At 35.1% G+C, this 23844-nt stretch overlaps 1 protein-coding gene across 2 annotated transcripts; it reads left to right on the top strand.

Moving 5' to 3' along the window:
* The first annotated feature begins 1336 nt into the window (after nucleotides 1-1336).
* Nucleotides 1337-12078, top strand: LOC123539470 (uncharacterized). 2 transcript variants are annotated; one of them, XM_045324109.2, is made up of 7 exons: nucleotides 1337-1438; nucleotides 2754-2915; nucleotides 3487-3563; nucleotides 4512-4586; nucleotides 8911-9055; nucleotides 10889-11069; nucleotides 11633-12078. In XM_045324109.2, the coding sequence occupies exons 1-7, from the start codon at nucleotides 1417-1419 to the stop codon at nucleotides 12036-12038; spliced, it is 1068 nt and encodes a 355-aa protein (XP_045180044.2). In that variant the 5' UTR covers nucleotides 1337-1416; the 3' UTR covers nucleotides 12039-12078. The 2 variants fall into 2 exon arrangements, with proteins under 2 accessions (XP_045180044.2, XP_045180045.2); XM_045324110.2 differs by having other exon boundaries at nucleotides 11846-12078.
* The last annotated feature ends 11766 nt before the right edge of the window (nucleotides 12079-23844 follow it).

Genomic DNA, 23844 nt, shown 5'->3' on the forward strand with positions numbered 1-23844 from the left:
ATACCTTGTGTAAAAAAAAATGCACGTTTTGTTTAAATGATTTTAATTAAAGTTTATGGTATGAAAAAAAAGATAATGCCAATCACATTCATACGTACGTGCAAAGTAATGTGTATTCAGTGTTTTCCTAACCTACCAGTATTTCTTTTTGAACGCCCGTCTGAAAGAGGAGAACGCCCTTGGCGGCCGGGAGGGCGGCCGGCGTCCACATATTTTGTCCGTAGCATTTCTTTTTCATGCATGGAGGGATTTTGATGGAACTTGGCACACATGTTCACCATCATGAGACAGATCTAGAGTGTCACGCGCAAGAATCAGGTTCCTATGTATAGCTTGATCTAAGGTCAAGGTCTTATTTCAAGGTCAGAAATGAGTGTATATGCAATATAATACCACGTACTGAGACACCCTGTCTGCCGCAGTTAAATTGTTCTTGATTCAGCAATTTTCGCATAAATGCTGATTTGGTGGTATTACCAGTTGTACGAGTTTGCATGTTTGTTGACGAATAATCTTAGAGGTATCGCGATAATCTTCCGAATTGCTCACTGTCATGGAGTTGTTTGTCATCGTAATGCGTCTCACACGATCTTAAACATCGGGATAGCGACTGTGGTACGGGTGGTATAGAAGGGGTACGTGTTAATATTGTTTTTTTTAAAATGTATTACAAATAAAGCAATTGCCTAGAATTAGGACCATTTTGGTTTGCCTGATAAAGTATGGTATCATGTATTTTATCCTTCAATTTTTATTGCATGTTTGCCATTTTTATATACATGTATTAAATTTTTTGAAACTGACTCATTGTATAGGCACGTGCCAACCATGCCTTTAGGAAGCTACGTCACTGGATCATATTATAGGTATATGCCATTCCTTGGTCCGTTCAAACTATGTCATGAGCTGATGTGCTTGTTTGCTATCATGATAGAACTTCTTTCAGAACTTGTTCGACAAAACATACAAACGGTAGAAGCATTGAAAACACCCTCTTAATTGTTTTTTGATCCAGATAACATTAATACATTTATTGCCTACAAAAATGAACTTAAGAACATCCGTTATACAAACATTTATAAGCGAATATACATACAATATAAGGACATTTTTGTTTCAAACGTGAAATTATATAGCAAAAACAAATGCATATCATGTATTCTACACAACACAACATACAGACTGGAATATGAACACATACAAATGACAATTATTCTGTGGTGGTAACCTGATTTACATGTTTGTTCCATCTTTATAAGACATTTTTAGCGTTTAGAACCTTTATGTAAACCTTTATTTTATACATATTTATCTAATGCCATGACCTTGTATCCTTATCTTAACATAAAGGTTAACAAATATGTATTAACCTCTGCCAGATAGTGTCACTTTTGTAATACTGGACTTGGTGTAAACATGAATAAGATTCTGTATTCTGGTATGTCACTGTTGCTTAAGTGTATGTCACTGTTACCTAATTGTATGTTACTGTTGCTTAATTGTATGCCACTGTTGCTTAATTATATGTCACTGTTGCTTAATTGTATGTCACTGTTGCTTAAGTGTATGCCACTGTTGCTTAATTGTATGTCACCGTTGCTTAACTGTATGTCACTGTTGCTTAACTGTTGCTTAATTGTATGCCCCTGTTGCTTAACTGTATCATAGTATGTCACTGTTGCTTAATATTGTATGTCACTGTTGATTGAAATAAAGAATCGTATATTGTGAAATCATTAAATTTCGTGGACATGAAATTTCGTGGTTTTGGTCAAAACGGCAATTTCGTGGGGAAATGAATTCGTGGATTACAACTTCTGAACATAAAGTGAATGGGAATTTTATTTGTTCGTTGGGATTAAATTTCGTGGATTGGCTCAACCACGAAATCCACGAAAATTAGTCCCCCACGAATATTAATGATTTCACAGTAATTTTTTTCTTCCAGCCTTGTGCCAGTTTAAGGTGTTAAGATAATTACTTAGCCAAAATGTTTGGTACGTTGCTTTTTTACACCAATAAAGCACTCAAGTAACTAAAGATCCATAGCATAAAGCAAAAACCGTCAACCGATATCACAGAGGATATTTTGTTGGTTTCGGTAGAAAATCTAGGTGCTTGTTTTGGTAATAAGCGACAAAATTGGATCACCACGCACAAACACTAACATATATACATGAAGAAAATATGAGTCGTCAAAAATAAACATTTCAAACAAGTGACCAATAAGAACTTTTGTAAAGTGAAGAATTTACTAGTCGTTCATAATATATTTACTGTCACATTATATGTTTGGATCAGAAAGAAGAACAAATGTTTAAAACAGGACAAAACATTTTAAAAACAACATGAAAGTATAGCTGGAACTATTTTTTTTTCTCATGGTAAAGATTAAAATTGTAGGAACTAAGAAGGATATTTCAAAAATCAGGAACTGCATCGGAAGGCGAATTACAGTTTAATGTGGGCGTGTCCTTAAAGTTGTAGTACTTATTGGAAGGACCTATACATGTTGACAACTACTTTGATTTTCTGATTTTCCAGGAAAGCAAAACCCTTTTTTTCTGTAGCAAACTACTGTAAAATGTAATTATAAGGATTTGAAGTTATGTCTTGTACGTTTAGACGAGTATATTGTATATAGGAATGGCTAGCACGATTTACAGATTTGCAAGAAATACAAAAAAAAAAAAAAAAAACAACAACAGAAAGTTACATTTAATTATAATGGAAGTTGAAATATCTCGTTGCAGGCATTATAGTATGTCTTCTGCTGTCATCTGCAAAAGGAACAGGTCAATCATGTGAAGATATAGATCACGATGCATGCGTGGCCATGGCAACTCAGAATGCAAATCTTTGTTCCGACCCTGTTCTTGCAAAATCCGCATGTCCACACTACTGCAACAACTGTCGTAAGAATATAAATGAGCCGTACCATGGGAAAACCAACATAGTGGCTTTGCGACCAGCATGGATCCAGACCAGCCTGCGCATCCGCGCAGTCTGGTCAGGATCCATGCTGTTCGCTGTCAGTTTCTTTAATTCAAATAGGCTTTGAAAGCGAACAGCATGGATCCTGACAAGACTGCGGGGATGCGCAGGCTGGTCTGGATCCATGCTGGTCGCAAAGCCAATATGTTGGTTTTCTCATGGCGCGGCTCAAATACAAATATGGTTATTATAATAATATTTCAACTAGATCTAATATATACTGCATTCCAAGTTTGACTTTGCGTATACGTATAAATGTATTTTGCAAACAGTGTCTGGTCGGTCCTATGTTCGTATAGCCAGTGGAAGATGCTGTTGCTGTATGCCAGACTGATTAAAAAGCTAAACATTAAGAAAAATACATTAAAATCATGAATATAAAGAGATTAACAATTAGCATTTTGTATTTGACATTCTAAAGCTCTAAATATTTAGAATTTAGCCCTTGACAATTAACATAGAGCACCATACTTCATTAATAGTTTGTTTCAGCTATGACGTGTTACAGTTGCAATACCACGGTTCCAGACATCACCCTGTGTAATACTGTAACTTGCAGCAACAATGAGGTAATACGATTTGTTCAAATCTAATTGGCAGGATAGCTTTCCGCGAAACAATGAACAAAAGCTCTGTAGAGCTATTGAGCGACCCTATTTCAACAACATTTAAAAGCAATTCAAAAATTGGCTAGTACCCATTTACAGCTTGTGCCCGCCTGCTTAGCTCAATAGGGAGAGTGCAGATCTACTGATCACGGGGTCGCGAGTCCGAGCCCTGGGCGGGACGTATGTTCTTCGTGGCGAACTGATAAAAGACATTGTATCTGAAATCATTCGTCCTCCACCTTCGATTCATGTGGGGAAGTTGGCAGTTACTTGTGGAGAACAGGTTTGTACTGGTACAGAATCCAGGAACACTGGTTAGGTTAACTGCCCGCCGTTACATAACTGAAATGCTGTTGAAAAAAACGGCGTTAAACCCAAAACAACCAACCAACCAACCAACATTTACAGGCAGTCGTTACCAATGGCCTTGCTAAAGAACACAACAAAGTTGGAGTAGGGAATCTTATCGGGGCCTTCGTCTCCGTTAGAATTCGTCTTAGCCATCTCGGCCAGTGCATCCACTGCAAGCATCAGTCGGTGAGATGATTAAGTCTTAAGACATGGATCATCATCTCACGCCGTGGGACGTATAGCGAACATGGTCTTGTAAAATCCCGTCGCGGAGCGTAGTAAAGAAAGCCACTTGCCACGGGGTGTAAAGACCATGGTCATTCGTATGCTAAACCCAGCCGTGGAAAAGACATGAAGTTCATATACTACGTAAATGACATAAATTATTATTACTAAATTAATGTTTTACTCAGTTACAAGACTTGTCGCTGCTACAAAATACATAATTAATGTAATCCTGCTAACATGACATTTTAAAGGGAAACGGAACGTTTTCTTAGTGCATACTAAATGTTTAAAAATAATTACAAATGTATGAAGTTTTTACGTTCACTTCAGATCTGTATGTGGAAAGAGGTTACACGACTGGATCACAGAAATCATCATTATGTGTTCGGATGTGCAACGAAAGCGGTATTGTATCAAACATTCTTTCTATACGACACTTTATATTCAATACGGCAGAGATCAGAATAGTCCATATTTATAACATTTTAGAAGTTATATTAAAGAATATTGCCGTATAAATTCATGGACTCCATTTCATAGACTGTAAGTCTATCCATTTCAGTGAATTAGAAGTTTTGCCATAAATTAGAATCTATATAACGAACGTTGAGAAGGAATAAATGGAATACATGAATAAATGAATACATATGCAAAATGAGAAAGAGTGTTCACCTGCTGCTTAAATCTATTTAATATCATATTTTGTTGTGTAAAATTATATTACATACCGTTAAATGGAACCAAAAACAATGCCTTAAATATTCATAACAAAACCAATTCCTTACAAAGGAAGATAATATCGTCATCAATCAGAGTAAAGCTTGACTGTCGATGTTTTTGGCATGCAATTCTATAACCGTATCAAAATTAAAATAACTAGTCACTGTACGCTTTATTATCTCTATCTCTGTCTCTATCATCTCTTATCTGATGAAATGCTCTTGTCTTAAATAATAAAATGTCAATAAAAATGTAAAAGATTTTAAAAGTGCTAGACAGAGTAACTTAGTTAATTCTATAAATATTCATGACAAAGATACTGTTCTCCATTTATTTTCATCTCCCATTCTGCAGAATTATATTAAATCACATGCAGTAGAGTAAAAATATGGCCTAAAATGTTAATAATTGAACAGATATAAGTTCAAAAAGGAGAAAACTTCATCAGTCAAGACATAAATATTGCTACTTATCTCTTCTATCCCCGTCTCCATCCCCCCGTCTCCACCCACCCCTTATTGACGTGAAAATGTACTGCTCATTGCACATTTTATATTGCATCAGTGTTGGGCGGTATTCTAGTTAGATAAATTTCCATTTGATGAATGAAAGCTCATGTGTTAAACATAAAAAGTTAATAAAATGTGAAAAAATAATTACCACAAGTCCCATACACTTCCTTTCAGTACGCCATTCTTTTTCACATCAAATATCATTTAATATTAACATGAATAAGCGCATGGAACCAAGCCAAAGGTCACCATTCACAATTAAGCAACATTGAAAGGCAATTGTCACCTTTTTCCATATTCTGTAGAGATGGTACCTACCCAAGAAAATCTAAGGGGAACAACTCTGAACTGACCAATAAACTGAAGCTAACATATAACAGTGGTCAAAAGTGAAAGGAAATTAAAACATAGATCCCTTTTGCAACAACTGATCAGGTAGATAAAACATCACCTACATTTGTTTAAAAGTCTTTGTATTCGATATACAACATGCACACTTTTCTCTTACACTGACAACAAATAATAAGTTGTGCTGAGGCCCTGCTAGAAGTTTAGTCGTGCATCAAAATAAAATAGAATAATGCTTGAATTTCTTTCAAGAAATTAAACGCCATGATAGAATTAATGGCCTTCAGTGGATAATTAACTCCTGTCTTAAGTCATAATACGTTAATAAAAATGCAAACAAAAAGTACCAATACATTTTACATCACTGATATAATTGACATGTTCTTTTATATCGAAGGTTTAACACAATTAAAAAGGGGGACATACATATATGAAAAGGCATTCAGGGTTATAGAATATGTTATGTCCTTTTGCTATATGAGGCCTTAATTAAGGTTCAATTAAGTTTCAGTGAAATAACTTCATTGGTTCCGGATTTTGTTAAAGGGTTAGAATTTAAGTTCAAAAGTCAAAATAATACATACATGTATAATTTGAGGTTTTATGTATAATGCATTTTGAACCCAGATATAAAAATGTAAATATCCTGCCCAATCCATGCATTGGTCATTTTTTCAAGTGCAAAAGGGAAAACAAGTTGTTTTTACTACTTTTTATGATGAAAATCGAAAAGCGTTTGTAACGCTTTACTCGAGGTAAATTGCATAATATATTACTCGAGGTAAACTGCCTATATTGTAAATATCTATATTGTTACGCTATGGCCGATGCAGATTTTAGGGAAGCTTCAATTGGTTTGAAATATATTTCTATGACCAAGTCAATTATGTAGAAAGCATTTGGCTGATAGCAGCAGCTTTTGAATGTGTTACAGTATGGCTGATGTAAGCCTTAAGGGAAACTTCTATAAATATGTAAAACAAACAGGAGGTAACTAAGGCTGGCAGGTTTCTTGTACTTACCTACAGGAATTATCAACTGCTCTATCAGTTAAACTATAGTTTATTAAAATAAGAATTTCCACAGAAACTGTTCATGTTCAGCAACAAACATAATTCAGAAATTCACACAATAAATCTGTAAACATTTCACAGTTCTCAAGAATAGTGTTATAATATAGTATTTTTACCTTACAGGACTAATATTCATTAAGTGATTAATAAAACCCAGCCCCTGGTAAATTTTGGTAACTGTGTGAAAGCTTCTAAAGCATAAAAGAGCAACAGTTAAAATTAATGTACATGTAGATCTAATGAAAATAGAAGTTCTATTCAGCTAAGAGTTTAAAATGCTTATCAAAAGTTAAAATACAGCAGCCATAAAACAAACCAAGTAAGTCAATATTTGTTTAAAATTTGTTAAACTTCTTTAGATATTTCTTTAGAATTATTAAGTATGCCAGAGATTTAAGATTGTGAACCCTGAAAACATGCAAAGTGGAGTATTTATACCTCCCAGACTTCACAAAAATAAGCGCGGAAGTGCACACTCAGAAATGTGAACTCCACACAAGTAAATGTGAACCCAGCTTCACACAAAAAACTGTGGAGCTGTGGAAGCTGTGAACTGTAGACTGTTAGGAAATAAAAGCAAATGATTCTATTAATACATGAAATATCATATTAAATATTAGTATGAAAAGAAAGAAAAATGAATAATCTAAATGATTATAACATTAAATTTTCTTTTTAGTGAGTTTCTTGGAAGCATATTTGCTTTAAAGTTAAATGACATTTCTATACACAACAATGTAAACAGTTGCTTACCACAATGCATTACAAATACAACAACAAAATCATGTCTGCAAAACCAGGAAGTCAGCTGTTTTTAGTAATATAGATTTACGAAGTAGGTGAGGTTGAGCTAAATCGTAAGTTTAAAGATCAAACTGAATAGAAAATTACTTAAAATAGCCTGTACATAACCTTATAATAAACCCGCCAGCTTAGCTCAGTAGGTAAAGCGTCGGTCTACGGATCGCGGGGTCGTGAGTTCGATCCTCGGGCTGGGCGTATGTTCTCCGTGACTATTTGATAAACGACATTGTGTCTGAAATCATTAGTCCTCCACCTCTGATTCATGTGGGGAAGTTGGCAGTTACTTGCGGAGAACAGGTCTGTACTGGTACAGAATCCAGGAACACTGGTTAGGTTAACTGCCCGCCGTTACATGACTGAAATACTGTTGAAAAACCCAAAACAAACAAACAAAACCTTATAATAAAATGACAGTTAAGCCCCAAATTCAGTAAAGTAGGTCACTGTACTCTGAAGTATTACAATAGTGAACGCAAATTATACGCTACATCCTCCATAGCGGTATTGGTAACGGCAGCGGAAAACTTCTTTATTGCCGCGACGGTCCGGGTTCGATTTCCGACGCAGTCATCTTTTTCTTTTCTTATTGTGGCATTTTCAAAATAGTTAAAAAATAAAATCTTATATTCTAATGTTATATATAATAATTATATAATATGACCAAACTTCAATTTGAAAGAAAGATGATTTTTAGGCAAAATTTGGATGTCAGTGCCTTTAAAGTTACACTACCATGGTTACTTTGGTTTCGGAGAAAACAACTTAGACACACCTTTTTTGATGTGTAACTTATATTATGATGTCGGAGGTTTGTTTGACGTTTCAGTCAAAAGCATGCATATTTTTAGAAATACTGAAAGACAGTAAAATGTTAAAACAATTTAGTCGAAACAATAGTCAGAGTTTTGGAACCTAGCACGTGGACTGTCTTCTATCCGTTTAACTTCTGTATCAGTTTCAGGGTTGGGACGGGACAAAGTGACTCCTATCTGGCAAAGTCTGCGTTGGTAGGGGTATAATATTTTGGGCCTTTTTATCGATGGGAATTCTGATAAGCAACAAAGTGGCATGATTTGACTGTCCAAGATTATTTTCTTATCCAGTCAATTCGTAATCGACTATATACTCTAGGACAGCTGAAAGTAACATACAATCTATCTGTATACCAGTTATAGTAAATAATTTAAGCCAGTAGGTTAAAGAAATTTAAATGCATTTGATTAATTATGTAAGTATTGCATTGGTCATACATTTTATTAATTACATATAAAGTACTGTAATGATGAGCGGAAACGAGACATTCACTCGAGGTCTATCGTTATCAACTGTTGTCTCAATGATCTCTGCAATAAACCCGTGCCGACGACGACAATGTCCGCCACATCTACGACTCGAATCACAACTCCGCCATTTCCAGGTATGTAAAATGCATGTATCAATATACGGGTGCACTTATATATTTTAGTGCTAAGTCATAATTATTATTGGGGTCATTATAAAAATCGCTATTTGTTTTTGCGACTTGCTTGCCGCTACCTATATACTTACTTGGCCATCTTCTATCAGTCGTAGTGGTACCCCATGTATTATTTGAAAACGAATTTATTTCTAGCACATACTTGAAGCAAGAGTGGAAAATAAAAATGCTACCAAAGACTGCAGCTTCCAAACTATTGAAGGAAGAATGGAATCAATTTAGGACAACAGAGCGGAAAAATCATAAAATGTGTAAAAAAAGATCCTCTGGAAACATAGAATGCAACAAAGAAGAATAAAAGAAGACTCGGTTTGATTGAGTCTGTTCATGAAAGGTAATGGAATGTGCAGCACCCCTCACGTCCCCTAGTACCGGCTTAAGCAGAACTCTATTACATCATATTATGTTGAACAGACTCCATGACCCCCCCAAAGGACCAGAAAATATAACAAGACTGAATCCAAGTACGGGGAGACTTTTTACAGACGCCACACGATACTTAAAGATTGCTGTTGTGATATTAATTTAATCTGTAAAAGGATCCTTTGAAAGCACATAATGCAACCAAAACGAATAATAGCAGACTCAGTTTGACTGAGTCTGTTTATGAGAGGTAATGAAATGTGCAACACCCTTCATGGCCCCTAGCACCGGCTTTAGCGGAGCTCGATTACATATATTTAAAAAAAAATACAAGTTCATTTCCCATTTTTTTCTCATGTTTGTCAGATATTGGAAATAAGGGGTAATGCAAATGCAGAAAACTAGTTAGAACTTTACTTCAGATATTACCGATTTATATACCCCACTTGTAATACAGGGACCAGTTCGCGTGTACTACTAAAATAATCCAGCGGAAACACGTTAACTTCACTTTCAACAGTGACCTTGACCTTTGACCTATAGACATATGTCATTAACATGAATTATTTATACACTAAGTTTTAGTATATATAACAATATATTAAGTTTCATGAACCTAGCTTTAGTTCTTTTAAGTAATTGCAGGATTCAGATTTGCGAACGGACAGACGGACGGACGGATGGACGGACGGCATTACTATAGTTCCCTTCGGTGTTCCAACGGCAGGGGGCTGATAACAGGAAGAGGGCACTTTAACCAAATATTGGACAATAAAGGATATGTATCATATTTTTTGACGTCATTTTACTCTGTGCAGTCACGTTTAAAGTTCGTTCACATGTGTGTGTGGATGCTAGCCGTTTACAAGTAAAGTATTGCAAAACTTTTTTGGTGAACAGGTTGAATAGAAAAGTAGCCGGTTGGAAAATTTTGAAAATAAGCGCTTCATTTCATGCATTCTGGGGCATTTGAGGAGCATTTAAGACAACCTTTCTATTGCCATTTTATATACAATGTTCTCCTTGTTTTCACGTTTGTATGAAGCTCACCTGTTAAATTTGGGGAAAATAATTAAATTTTCTCAAAGGTAAAATTCTTTTATTTTTTTTATTTTTTTGATAAATAACATAAAAATGTATTTCGTCGAGGTCGTATGTAGCAGCGACCACAAACACTTTGAATGCCGTCCTAAACTAATATTGTTTTCTGAAAAACCATTTCCTTTCCATCATCTCTCTTTTTTAAAAATTATTTTCCGGGGGGAGAGGAGTGGGGGTGGGGGGTGGGGGTCTGGATCCGATCTGCGCAAGGTTCATATCGTTAATAAAAACTAAACCGGATTCACATAACAGTCATGTTAAGGTCTGGCATCATGTATGTTATACCACCTACCACTACCTTTGTTGCAGTTTGTCCAAGAGATATAATAGTAATGGTGGATCATAGTGATGCCGGTGTTGCTTACTATCCGGAAATTAAGTCATTCCTATCTGATCTTGTGAAGACAATGAGAATTGGTCCTAACAACACTAAAGTATCTCTTGCATCATTTGGCAGAATGTATACGCATATTGAATGGCTTTTGGATAGGTATACAGAATTATGTTTTCTCGATTTTCTGATCTTAATATACTGAATGAATGTATCTTACTCGTTATCGTAATCGAAAAAATAACCCAAAAAAACCCCAAAAAAAACAACAACAAAAAAAAAAACAAAAAAAAAAAAAAAAAAAAAAAAACACACAAAAAAAAAACCAACAAAAGTTCATGTTTTAAACAAGACAACTTTATGAAAATATTTTCTATATCAAAATGTATGACAAGACTGATGATTAGAATTTTAAATTCCACCCCACCCCCATTTCAATGTTGATATACTTTATGCAGCATATTGTAGAGTATATATTTCTTCATTATTTCGCTTTGCTAGAGGGTATAGTCTTTTTGTATGTAATAAATGTATTTCAAAGAAGCTTCCTTAGCAAGGCAACCGTAATTATAAATTACGTAAACCCTTTTTCTTAATTTTACTATTGTAATTCAGATTTGGCTTATAAATTTGATAGTATTTTTAAAATATCAAAATCTGTTTTTACGGGAATGTTGTTTAAAAATTTAGTAACGTCGTCTGGTTCATTGCTGATGTTTCAGAAAGAACAACACCAAACAAAGTCTACTAAATGCAATTCAGCAGTTTCAGCCGTACAGTAGAAGACTTTCACCTAATGACATTGCAAATAATATCAATCCTGTCAGTCATTTAGTCCTCAACACCCACATCCATTTAAGTGAGAGGGATGGAAACCGCCCACAGTTTCCAAATATAGTCATTCTCATAACTGCGAGCGGTGTTGGCCACGGAAGTTTGAATACAACCATTACATGGGCAAACGGCCTTCATAAGAAGTACAATCAGACAGTAACTATTGGCATTGGAAATACTGACCATAGGCAGTTGGAGATCATTGCGACTGACACACGCCATGCCTTCTTTGTTGACTCCGGAAAAGATCTCCCCTCTCTAGAACATCAAGTCATGAATCTTATTTGCTCATGATATGTAAGAGAAGTACATGTAATAAAATCTATAACAGATATACTGGTTTTATTGACTTAAATAATTTCAGAGGCGTAAAGCCACCACCACGGTTCAGTTATCCTGCAATACCCCCAAACACATGGCAGTGTAAGATTCAAGTTTAAACTTTAGATATTTGTTGTTTAGTCTTACAAAAAGAGAAATGTTTGCTACCGAAAACAATTGTAAATCAGACTAATTGTTTCAACAGCAATGAAAAATTGAATTACTTTGATAGAGGGCATGAAGTGAAATCGTTATCATTATATCATTCAGAAGCCACAGTTCTCGCTACTGATTTCTTAAGTTTGAAGCTTCACTTCGTAGCCTCTATCCTATACATAAAACTTAATGATATGTACAGTGAACAGCTTTGAAAACGCACGTGTAGTCAGACCTCTGTATTTCATGTCTTAAGTTATTGGTTTCACTAGATATAGGATAGAGTCTATGATGTGAAATCACTTACTTCATGTTCTGTATCTGACTTAGTGCTTTTAATACAGCTATGGATTATATCGCCCTCTTAATACCTCTCTTCACTGATATTTTGTAGACAGTTCCTGAATATGTATTGCGAAAATTTGAAAATGCCTTGTATGTGAATGGTAAACATTAAAATGTATGGTTGAACTTTATATACCGTTCGAGTTACCTGTCACACTGTTTAATTATTGTTTTTTTGCCCTCGGTGTAAATAATTAAGCGAGTCTTAATTATTATCTATCTATCTTATCTTACATGACTGTCTAAGCCTTTACAATGACGTAGCCACTTTCGTCAAGCAGCAAAGATTGTTATTAGAAAATAAAAGAAAATCAGGCAAAAATAAAAAGCGAAAGGAAAATTCGTTAGTGAATTAAAAGGTACAAACATCGGCGAAGAGCAAGGTTCTGGTGAAGTTTGTTTAATGCTGCAAACAGCGGTATTGAACTGCTCAAAGGTTTGGAAGAAAGGGAATGTCGGGCGGGAGATTATTCCATAGGGCGGGAGATTATTCCATAGAAATATAGTCCTGGGGAAAAAGGAGTATTTGTAGTTGTCGGTGGTTGCAGAGATTAACATGTATGACAGCGGAGTCGGAAGTCAATGCGCAATAGATCTAGCCTGCGCCATATTAGACTGTATAATACTAATATGTCAGTGACACTGGATGTGCGACCAAAGTAGGACGTAACCCAACGCATTACCTATCTTTGGGCCGCTTCTATTTGGTCTGTTTGGGTTTGTGTGTATGGAGAACAGACTTCGGAGCTATATTCAAGCTGTGGTCTGTCGATGGTTTGATATGCCATGGCATTAAGGGGTTTGGAGTTAACCTTTGTATTCCTGCGGAGGAAACCTAGAGTTTGATTTGCCTTTTTCGATGACTTATTTATGTGTGCGTCCCCACGAGAGATCATTTGAGATATCCACGCAAAGATATTCTGCTAAGGTGACAGATTCTAGTAGTGTATTATGCAGGCAGTATTCAGAGGGAATACGATGGTTCTTTTTTGTGACGCAGATAACTTAACACTTGGAAGGACTGAATTACATATCCCAGTCAAACTCTCACTTTTTTTTACTGTTTACTCATTTTGGAGGGTATTAGATTGTTTGACAGAGGTAAGTGACATGTATATGTATATCGCAGTTAGACTGGATATTCGTGGGTGGTCACTTATATATGCAAGGAAGGGCGGGGACCCAAAGCACGGACCACTGCAGAATTCCAGAAGAGACAGACGGGCTCTGAGCTTGTTCCGTTAAGGATTATGGATTGAATCCGGTTGTCGAGAAAGCTCTTAATCCATTTCAGGGTTTCACCATGTAAACCGTAGTTATGTTTTTTTTTTCAATGCTTTGCTAAAGTCTAATAGTATCAGGTCAACCTGTTATGTGTTGTACACTGATTTGACAAGGTCATTTACAAGGTCATTTTACACTTTTTTTTATTTCGGAAACCATGTTGGAGATAGTATAGCATGTCAAGGTTTGTAAAGTGTTTTGTAATTGAAGTGGACATTATAAAAAGAATAAGAATTAATACTACGCATCTACACATTTTGATTTATATTTCGAAAACACCACATCTTGATTTTTTAAACGTATTTTTTGTAAGCTGCACTTACCAGAACATATTAGATTTTGGGCTGTTGGCATGCTCTGTACAGGGATAAGCTATGGCGCCTTATTCCCTCCTCTCAACGAAAATGCGTCAAGAGCATCCCTGTACCTGAAGACCGGGACCATCAAAGACCGTCTATGACCGGGACGGCGGCTGGTAACCACACAATGACAGGATTCAGAGACTGCACGGACCGCTTCCGGTCAGCCACCAAAAAGTACCAGGCGAATCATTATATCATTGGTATGTCACATATATGCTAAAATTGTTAACTTAAGTTTAAAGAAAAATTAAATAAGATAATTTTAGCCGCCATATACACTCTTCCATCGTATGCATTTATTAGTTTGAATCTTACAAGGTGTCTATAACTTTTCAAATTTAAAATGTCAATAATTTAAGATTGTTTTCTCCTCCAAAGAGGTAGATCTAAAATTCAACAGATTCACAGTTCAATATATCTTAACTTTCCAAACGCCTAATGACAAAATATTTCTAGTCCATTTCACAAACATCAAAATCTAATGACCCAATTAACGTGTAGAGAACCTCAGAACCGATATCGAGGTCGTTCCCAATGGCATACATGTACATTGGATCAGACGCCATTTCAAGCATTAATAACGTCATATTGATATTTGCATCGATAGAAATAGTAGCCAAAATTACACCAGAATCTTCAGACTTTTCGCTCCTGTTAACACTTCATGCTGGTTCTCGTTTTCAAGATTTCCGCTGGTAACCAGTAAAGCCAACTTTCTAGTTTCTGTCCTTGCCCCATTTGAAGACCGGAAACCAAACTGTCCTAAATGTTTCAACGCGTTTGTAACATTTCCGCTTGCTGAAGATTGTCTCATTCCGTTAAGTTTGATAATCATATTCGGCGCCGAAAAGTACTGATTGAACGGAAAAACGTCCCCAACCTTATGTGAAAAATGAGACAGGCTGACGTGTACACTATCTACTCCAATTGGAATTGCATTCAGAAGAACCCCTAGATCAGAAATTTGTTCATGGTAGTTGACGGGCGAGATATTGACAGAATTGTCGACAATTATAGACACATCACTAGTACTGTGATAACAATCTGAAATGAATAGTTCGAAATGTATCGCATCTTTGTAGTTATATTTCAGTACCGGCGAAAAAAATCACCATTATAGGGTATCAAATGGGATTAATCAAAAATTGGTATTTTAATAGCAATTATAAATGTACACGTTACCTTTACATTTTACGTAAAGTATTTGCAATTATCAAATAATGATAATAATTTCATAATTTAGAGTTACTATTCTAAATCAAACTGGTTTTAAAAGTCAAAAGAAACAACCAGATCAAATGAAACAAAATATGATTAGAAACAGTTTTAGTTGATAATAAAAGAATAACATTCTGATAATGCAGCAATGATCTCTTAAAAATGCCGAGGAAAGGGAACAAAAAACTATATTCATAACAATACCTCTTCTTTGTAATGAGTAGTGTAACAGTACCTGGGCACTCATCCATAACATGCGTTTTCAAGATGGCATTTACGGCGTCTTTGTTGCTGACTGGAAATACTCTTCTCCAGTGACTCGCTATATCAGCCAACTCTTTGTGGTTGATTTGGTTTCCAATGGCAACGGATATGACATCAACCCCAGTCTTTTTCAGTAAATCCGCCTGTAGTATTGTATCAACAGGGTTTGATGAAAGCCCTTCACTTAACACAACGACATATTTATATACACCGTTTCTTGCACCTTTAGTGGCAGTAAACACTTCTTCCCGTATAGCCAAAAGTCCCTTTCCAGTAAAACTTTGTTCCATTATCAAATACAATAGAATCTATCGCAGACATCATTTTAGTATCATCTGAATAACTATCTAGGTAAAAGTACACCTTTGCATTCAGTGAAGCTGTGACTAAAGCAATTTGAAAATCATTTGGTCCTATTGGAAAATCAGATATAAAACCCTTCACATACTGCTTTTGATTTTCAAAGTCAACGCCATCTTCACTTTTTGAGGTGTCCAAGAGGAAAATGACATCAGCGCCAGTCGGAAACTGGGGCTTACACATATCTGAAAGTTCCATTAAAAGTGGTTAACATATACATAAATGTTAACGCTAATTCAACCGGTAGCATGGATTATCAAAATAAGATCATTTAAACTTATTGCTTTAAAATTGTACGTAACAAATCTTAAAAAGTCTTTCGTTAATGTATTATGGCTATAACTGATGACAGATAACTGGAAGGTTTACAAAAATTTCCTTGAATTATTTAAAGAAACATTTTTATTAATAGTTTTTAACTGTGACGATAAAAGTATAATACATTAGATATATGTCTGCATTATCAACATTTATATATTTATAATCATTTTTACCTAAAGTTAGGCAAAATTAGAATACTACATGAATATTTTACGGAAGAAAGAATATTATAAGCTTCTTTCCAAACTGCGAGCTTTCTTAATTTCATTTTACTGTAAGAAACTTTGTCTTTTAATTTTGCCGAGATAATGACTTTTTAAAAGACTTTTGTTTTATAATTAATTTAAAAATGGACATTCTTTCTTGATTTCAATTATTTGAGTAAAATTAAAGATTTGTTAATGAAAGACAATAAAACATTGCAACGGAATAAAAAGACTTGCATTTCCTTAAAATTTATATTGTAAGTGGATCTTTAATTATACGACAGTAATCAATGTAAAGTTTCATACCAGTGTCACAGTTTATTCCTGTATAATCCTCTGCGCATGTGCAAGTATAACTGTTCAGATGGTCGTGACAAGTGCCGCCATTTTGACAAGGTTTGCTGTCGCATTCGTTAATCTCTACATCAAATACAAATGTAACATCATACCGAAACAAATGAGAAAATCACCTTTATAATAATAAAAACAATAATTATTCTATTAAAAGAGGATACCAAATTTGGATGTAGCCATCTAACATACGAACATTTTAGTATGTAACATAGGTAGTGAAGTGAAAGACATGAAAGGCATGATGGTTATGTTTGAAAGAATTGTTACTGTAGCCCGAGATTCAGTCGCGATAATTTTTTGTCTTTCTAACAAGAAAAGGCTTTACTGTTACAGCTCAATTCGAGGACTGATCGCAATACTGTCTTTGATAAATCTATCTTTATTTTATAAGAGTTATGACAGTCAACACTACCTACCCACGAAAATTATCTTGGGGCTATATTGCAAAGTAATTTTAGTTATTTTTGTATTAGAATAAAACAGTGCCGATTGTATTGACAATACATTTTCAAAGTTTATTATATATTACAAAGATAATGAATGGACTCCATGATCCCAAAGGACCACAAAATATAGCAACACTGAATCGAAGAACGGGGAGACTTTTTACATCCGCCACACGGCACTTGAAGATTGCTGTTATGATAGTTGATAAAATCTGTAAGAAAACCCTTTGGAAGCACAGAATTCAACCAAACAAAATAATAGCAGACTCGATTTGATTGAGTTTGTTCATTAGAGGTAATGGAAAGTGCAACAACCCTCACGCCCCCTAGCACCGGCTTAAGCGGAATTTTATTACTAAGATAATGAATGGAATCCATGATCCCAAAGGACTAGAAAATGTAACAACACTGAATCCAAAGTTATGACCATTTTTCGACTTAATCAGCGATTAGTTAAGCTGTCACATGTAAGCTCTGAAAGCTAGTATCTCAGTAACTACCAGTTTGAATGATTTGAAACTTCAGATTAATAACTGTTTTTCAGAAAGCTATGGTTAAGTTGGTTTCTCACAAAGTTGTGCCCCTTATTTTGACTTAGCCATTTTTGGTTAAGTTCTTTTTTTTTTTTTACATATTTTATTATAAGGCGTTTGAAAAACCATTCCTTATCCTCCATAAGCTGTTGCTATTCAGTAGGAAACTTTTCAGATATTTCTCCATTTTCATTTATGTCAGTTTCAATGTGTGTGGTTAAAGGGAAATGTTGACAGAGGTTACTATTCAGAGCCGCGCGTCTAGCACATACGGTCCTGGCGTATTACACTGTTTTGTTCAGTATAGTATATTTAGTTATATTCGGCATGTATGTGAACTATGTCAACTTGGCTAAAAAATATTGATTTTCTTGTATTTTATGAATAGTTTTAAAAATAATACCTGTTTCGCAATTTATTCCCTCATAGCCTGCTTGACACGTGCATGTATACGTTCCATTCCCATCTGTGCATGTGCCATATTTGCACGGGTAACTCAGACACGCATCATCTGAATATGAAATCTTGCCGTTACATTAAATAAGAATTCGAAGAATAAAGTCGAGGACTAAGTCATTTCTGCTGACTATATCATCTATGACTTAACAGTAATAAAGTTTATTTTAAATCTGACTAGATTATATTTGGCAAATTTCTTTTCATCGACTTAGTATGTGCAGTCGATTAAGGTAGTTCTGCAAATTCCGATCATTTTATTTTTTACATTGTAGAATTTGATTACACCCCGACTTTTCAAAACTTAAGAATATGTTTAGAAAATTCTGCAAATCAAAAGAAAGGATCGTATGCACTGCTTTTGAAAATTTGGACCTCGCACAAGTTTTTATAATGCGAGTCTATGGGAAAAGTCACAATAGTGAATAGAAGTTTTTCTACACTGTAGACTTTAAGGAAACGTCTAAGAGTCGTAAAGAAACTATAATATTGTATAATATGCATAGGTCTGTATGCTTGCTGATATTTGTCCAGGATTAAAAATATCTACAGATTTTAAGCAGATTTTTATACATTATTTGAAATTATTTAAAGTGTCAAACTTTTTGATTTCGTACTTTATATTTAGAGAGATAGCAGCTTTATCTTAAAAAAATACTGACATGTTGCCATTTATTCATGAAATGAGTTTCGTTTCCGTATGCCGAGGCTAAAATTTATTCTGCGTTTTCCGGATAAATGACCTTACTTCATTACTTACGGTTTATCAACATACTTTAAATGAATATCAGACCCCAAATCAGTTCCCTTGTGAAAAATAACTAACCTGTACATGTGGTTCTCCAGTGTTTTGGGCAGGGAGTTGAAAGATAGCAAATCATTCCTGGTCCACACTGTGTTCTATGCACATGACAATAGTGTTCCCGATCACTTTCTTTCTAAAATAAAACATGTGGTTAATCTTGCTCATCCAAAGTAGGATGCCTTCTTCTGCACAATATCTGATATTTAAATGCATGTATTAAATGTTGTTTTTCAACAAATTATTAAAGCGTTAGCGTGAAATATATCTTGTAATTTCGAGGTAAAATACTTTTCACTGGTACGAGGGTCCTGCAAAAAGTTCTGTCACTAATAATAGTTGTATCCCAAGTATTTTAAAACGCTTCATTGCACTTGAATGGTGTGTCCAATAGCCGTTTATTTCGTACAAATTGCTTTTCAAATGACCGAATTATTTCAAATTGAAAAACATCCAGTCATATACACAGACCAATTTACTTGTCACGTTGTAAAATGGACGAAAAGACTGAAATTCGTAGCTATATTAAATGCCGCATTAGGCTTGATACAGATTCAAAGCAGATATTTAATGACATGTGTGTTATATATGGATATCAGACCATTTCAATGCGCACAGTTTTTAGGTGGGTTAAAATTTTTAGAACTGGGAAATTATCTGTCGAAGATGATACCTGATCTGGTAGGCCTAAAACCTCTGTGACCAAGGCAAACATCGCTGCGGTAAAAGCTGTGGTCGAACAGGATGCGCGATTGTCGGTGAAAGTTAAAGCCCTGCTCCGTTGCTATTCAACTTCTGTTGTGTGTATGCAACCCATGATTGCAATAGGTAACAGTTTACGGCCACGCGCCACACCTTAACACGCAAAACCACAGGTATTTTATATAAAATAGACTCTATTTTGACAGGCGTCACTGTTCATAGTCAGGATTTTTATGCTTTTTCAGTGACAATTTAAGGTTAAAAGGTAGAACTGGAGCAGGTCTTTAAGTCTATAAGTTCTCTTTGGCAGCGCCATTTATCAGTGTCTCTAACATATAGCTAAAGAAGACTATTTATCTGCTTCTCGCGATTGGGTAATAAGGTCACAAACTTGTGTTTCGGTAAAGGGGGAATACTTTGAAGGTTTGTAATAAAAATAATTTTTGTTAAACCTAGCACTTAAGAAGTCCGAATCTAATGACAGAACGTTTTGCAGGACCCTCGTTCAGTAAAATTTAGTTGAAATCATTGAAAAGGGGTAGAATATTTACACGTAAGTATCAAGATATGTTTCACACCGGAACAACAAATTTACACTTTTACTGGCGGTTAAGCCAATGAAAAATATCAAATCTGGCGAAACAACTTTCGGTGTTACAATAAAAAAAAATATATCCTTTGTATATTATATGTACGGTGTTCCGTTTAGACAATCGTGACTTTTTATTTAATACTTAACCGCGATGCACGATGGTACGATGACGAAAACGCGATAGCGCGATGGCACGATGGTGAAACAACGATGATACGATGGTACAAACGCGATGGCACGATGATGAAATCGCGATGGTGCGATGGTACGATGGTGAAATGTCGATGTAATATCGCATTTTCATCATCGTACCATCGCGTTTTCACCATCGTATCATCGTACCATCGCGTTTTCATCATCGTACCATCGCGTTTTCACCATCGTGTCATCGCGTTTTCATCATCGTACCATCGCGTTATCACCATCGTACCATCGCGTTATCACCATCGTATCATCGCATTTTCACCATTGTACCATCGCCTTTCGGTGGTCATGCGCAGTGGTACAGTATATTGTCAGTAAAATACAGACTTGATACAATCTCATTTTCACATTGCACTATGTACCTTCTACATCCTAACAAGAATAAGCTGAGTTTGAATAATACCGTAATGACTATTACACCCAGCTTTTTTATTTACTTTCATGCATACATAAAATACAACGGACGTGGCCTTGAAGATTTTACAGTTTTTATGAACTAAGCACTGAACATTTTGTAAAACATTTTGCAAAACAGCAGAATCTAAATGGTAAATTTCGTCTCACAAAATACATTGAGATACATTCTATTCTATCTATTATTGACAAAAACACAAGTGTACGAGACTATGCATTTCTAACCGGAAGGCGATGATACGATGGTGAAAACGCGATGGTACGATGGTGAAAACGCGATGGTACGTTGGTGAAACCACGATGGTACGATGATGATAACGCGATGGCACGATGGTGAAAACGCGATAGTACGATGGTGATAACGCGATGACACGATGGTGAAAACGCGATGACACGATGGTACGATGATGAAATTGCGATGGCACGATGGTGCGATGATGAAAACGCGATGGTATGATGATGAAAATGCGATATTACATCGACATTTCACCATCGTACCATCGCAATATCGCGATTTCATCATCGTGCCATCGCGTTTTCACCATCGTACCATCGTTGTTTCATCATCGTGCCATCGCGCCATCACGTCATCGCGTTTTCGTCATCGTACCATCGTGCATCGCGGTTTAGTATATATGAATAAATAAAATATTTTGTTTCCCTTCTTAAAGTAATGAATCACAAAGAAAACCACATAGTTATTATATTTATGACGGAATAAGGTATTAGAAACAGCGCATTATTTTTGCTATTTTTCCGCATAATTCTTATTATGAATCAAGGTACATGGAGTGAGATGTGTAAATTATGTTAAAATTATATTATCTATATTTCTAATCATCTACTACGGAAGCATGGAGGGGACATCGGATTTTTTTAAATTTTAATTTATCTCATGGCCACGAGATATAACTAAAATGTTATTTTGTGGCCAAAACAACAATTTCTTAATTCGACGACACGAAATATAACTTAAAATAAATAAATAAATAAAAGATTTCTTAATTCGTGGCCACGACATATAACTAAGAAAAAAATTTTTTTTTTCGCCAATTCGTGGCCACGAAATATAAGTAAGAAAAAACAAACAAAAAAAACCCCGATTTTTTTTTTGCTAATTCGTGGCCACGAAATATAACTTAGAAAAGAAAAACGAATTCGTGGCCACGAAATATCAGTATGAAATATTATATTTTTATATTTCGTGGCCACGAATTAGCAAAAATCGTTTTTTCTTTTTTTACTTATATCTCGTGGCTACTAATTAGCAAAAATCTTTTTTTTCTTAGTTATATTTCGCAACGAATTTTTTTTGTATTTACTTGTGCAGAAGCCGAATGCACATATATAATATCGAAGTCAAGAGCGTTTTTGATCAGGAAATGATATTTTATATATCTTTCACACATGAACACCATAACATTATCTTATATACTCGCCCGCGGCTCTGCCACTCGTGAAATGATTGCATTTGGTGTTCACTCGTGAAAGATATCAGTGTTAATATTTGAACTTTGTTATGATTTCATACCCCACTGTTTCATAATTTACTGATGGGTGGCAATGCACTTTAGTTATATGTACATTTTGAATATAGCATATTTTAATATTTAACATGTTTTTGTTCTCTAATGAAACCATGATTACTAAAATACAGATTAAATGAATAAATAGCGAAACTTATTACATAAATTTTCGAATACAGATTCATCTCGTTCTGAGGCTGTCTTTCAACAGTTAATGAAACACTGTGAAGATTAAAAAAACAACAACAGAAAGACATTTACTTACCTACTGCGAATACAGCAAACGTCAACATTGTCGGTAAGACATAACACGACATAAGTACTGTCGGTAAGACATAACACGACATAAGTACGTCCCGATTCATTTTAATATTAAGACACGGCTACTAAACGCTAGCGCCACCACCAAATTATGGTGATAAGGAAAGGAGCTATCGACATTTCCGTGGTGCAGCTATCGCCCGTTTCTACTTGTAAACACGTGAGTAAAATTTATACTTTATCTTATATTTTCATTGATATATTATTTTTCGAAAATCGGAGAATGTAGTTCCGTGTAACAACACTTTTACAACAGGTTGGCTGTGATTTCATTAAAATATTATGCAAATTGTGGTGCCAGGAGCTTTTCTCCCAAATTTGACAGTGGCATATTTTCATATCGGTCAGTATTCGAACACCATTCCGATGATAAGACACACTGTAAGAACATAACTGCGCATGCAAATGGTGTAGAAATGAATTACACGTATTCCCATACACCAAAGAATTACGAAAAACACAGTAAAAAGTTAAAACACGACTATTTTTTAAAGTGGTGGCGCTATCACTCAAGTGGCGACGCTATACAGTAGTGGTGGCGCTGTTGTATATGATTAGTGGCTGATATGTTCAATTTTAATATATGAAAATGTCTTGTCTGCAAGCCACGGAAATTTCTACAATAAATGATGTTATCAACCTATCCCACACACAAAATACATGTAGTAACCTCTACATGATCGCAAAATAATCTACATGTATATGGATTCAGATTGTACATCTAAGCTCTATTGATTAATCATATTTAATCGATTGGAATTGAAAATGCACTGTACTCACCTTTCAGAAAGAATTGTGAAAGTAAGGTCTTTTGTTTACAATGACATGCAAACGACATATAAAAACAAAGGGAAGTAACTTTCAGAATCTTAATATAACAAATAAATTCTGCACTATCTTCAAATTATTTCCT

Source organism: Mercenaria mercenaria, chromosome 18 (assembly GCF_021730395.1).
Source record: "Mercenaria mercenaria strain notata chromosome 18, MADL_Memer_1, whole genome shotgun sequence".
NCBI lineage: Eukaryota > Metazoa > Mollusca > Bivalvia > Venerida > Veneridae > Mercenaria > Mercenaria mercenaria.

Coding starts and splice junctions, on each gene's coding strand:
- LOC123539470 (XM_045324109.2), top strand. CDS start 1,417: ATGAATAAGATTCTGTATTCTG. Junction 2,916..3,486: donor ACACTACTGCAACAACTGTC/GTAAGAATATAA, acceptor AGTTTGTTTCAG/CTATGACGTGTTACAGTTGC. Junction 9,056..10,888: donor CACAACTCCGCCATTTCCAG/GTATGTAAAATG, acceptor CCTTTGTTGCAG/TTTGTCCAAGAGATATAATA.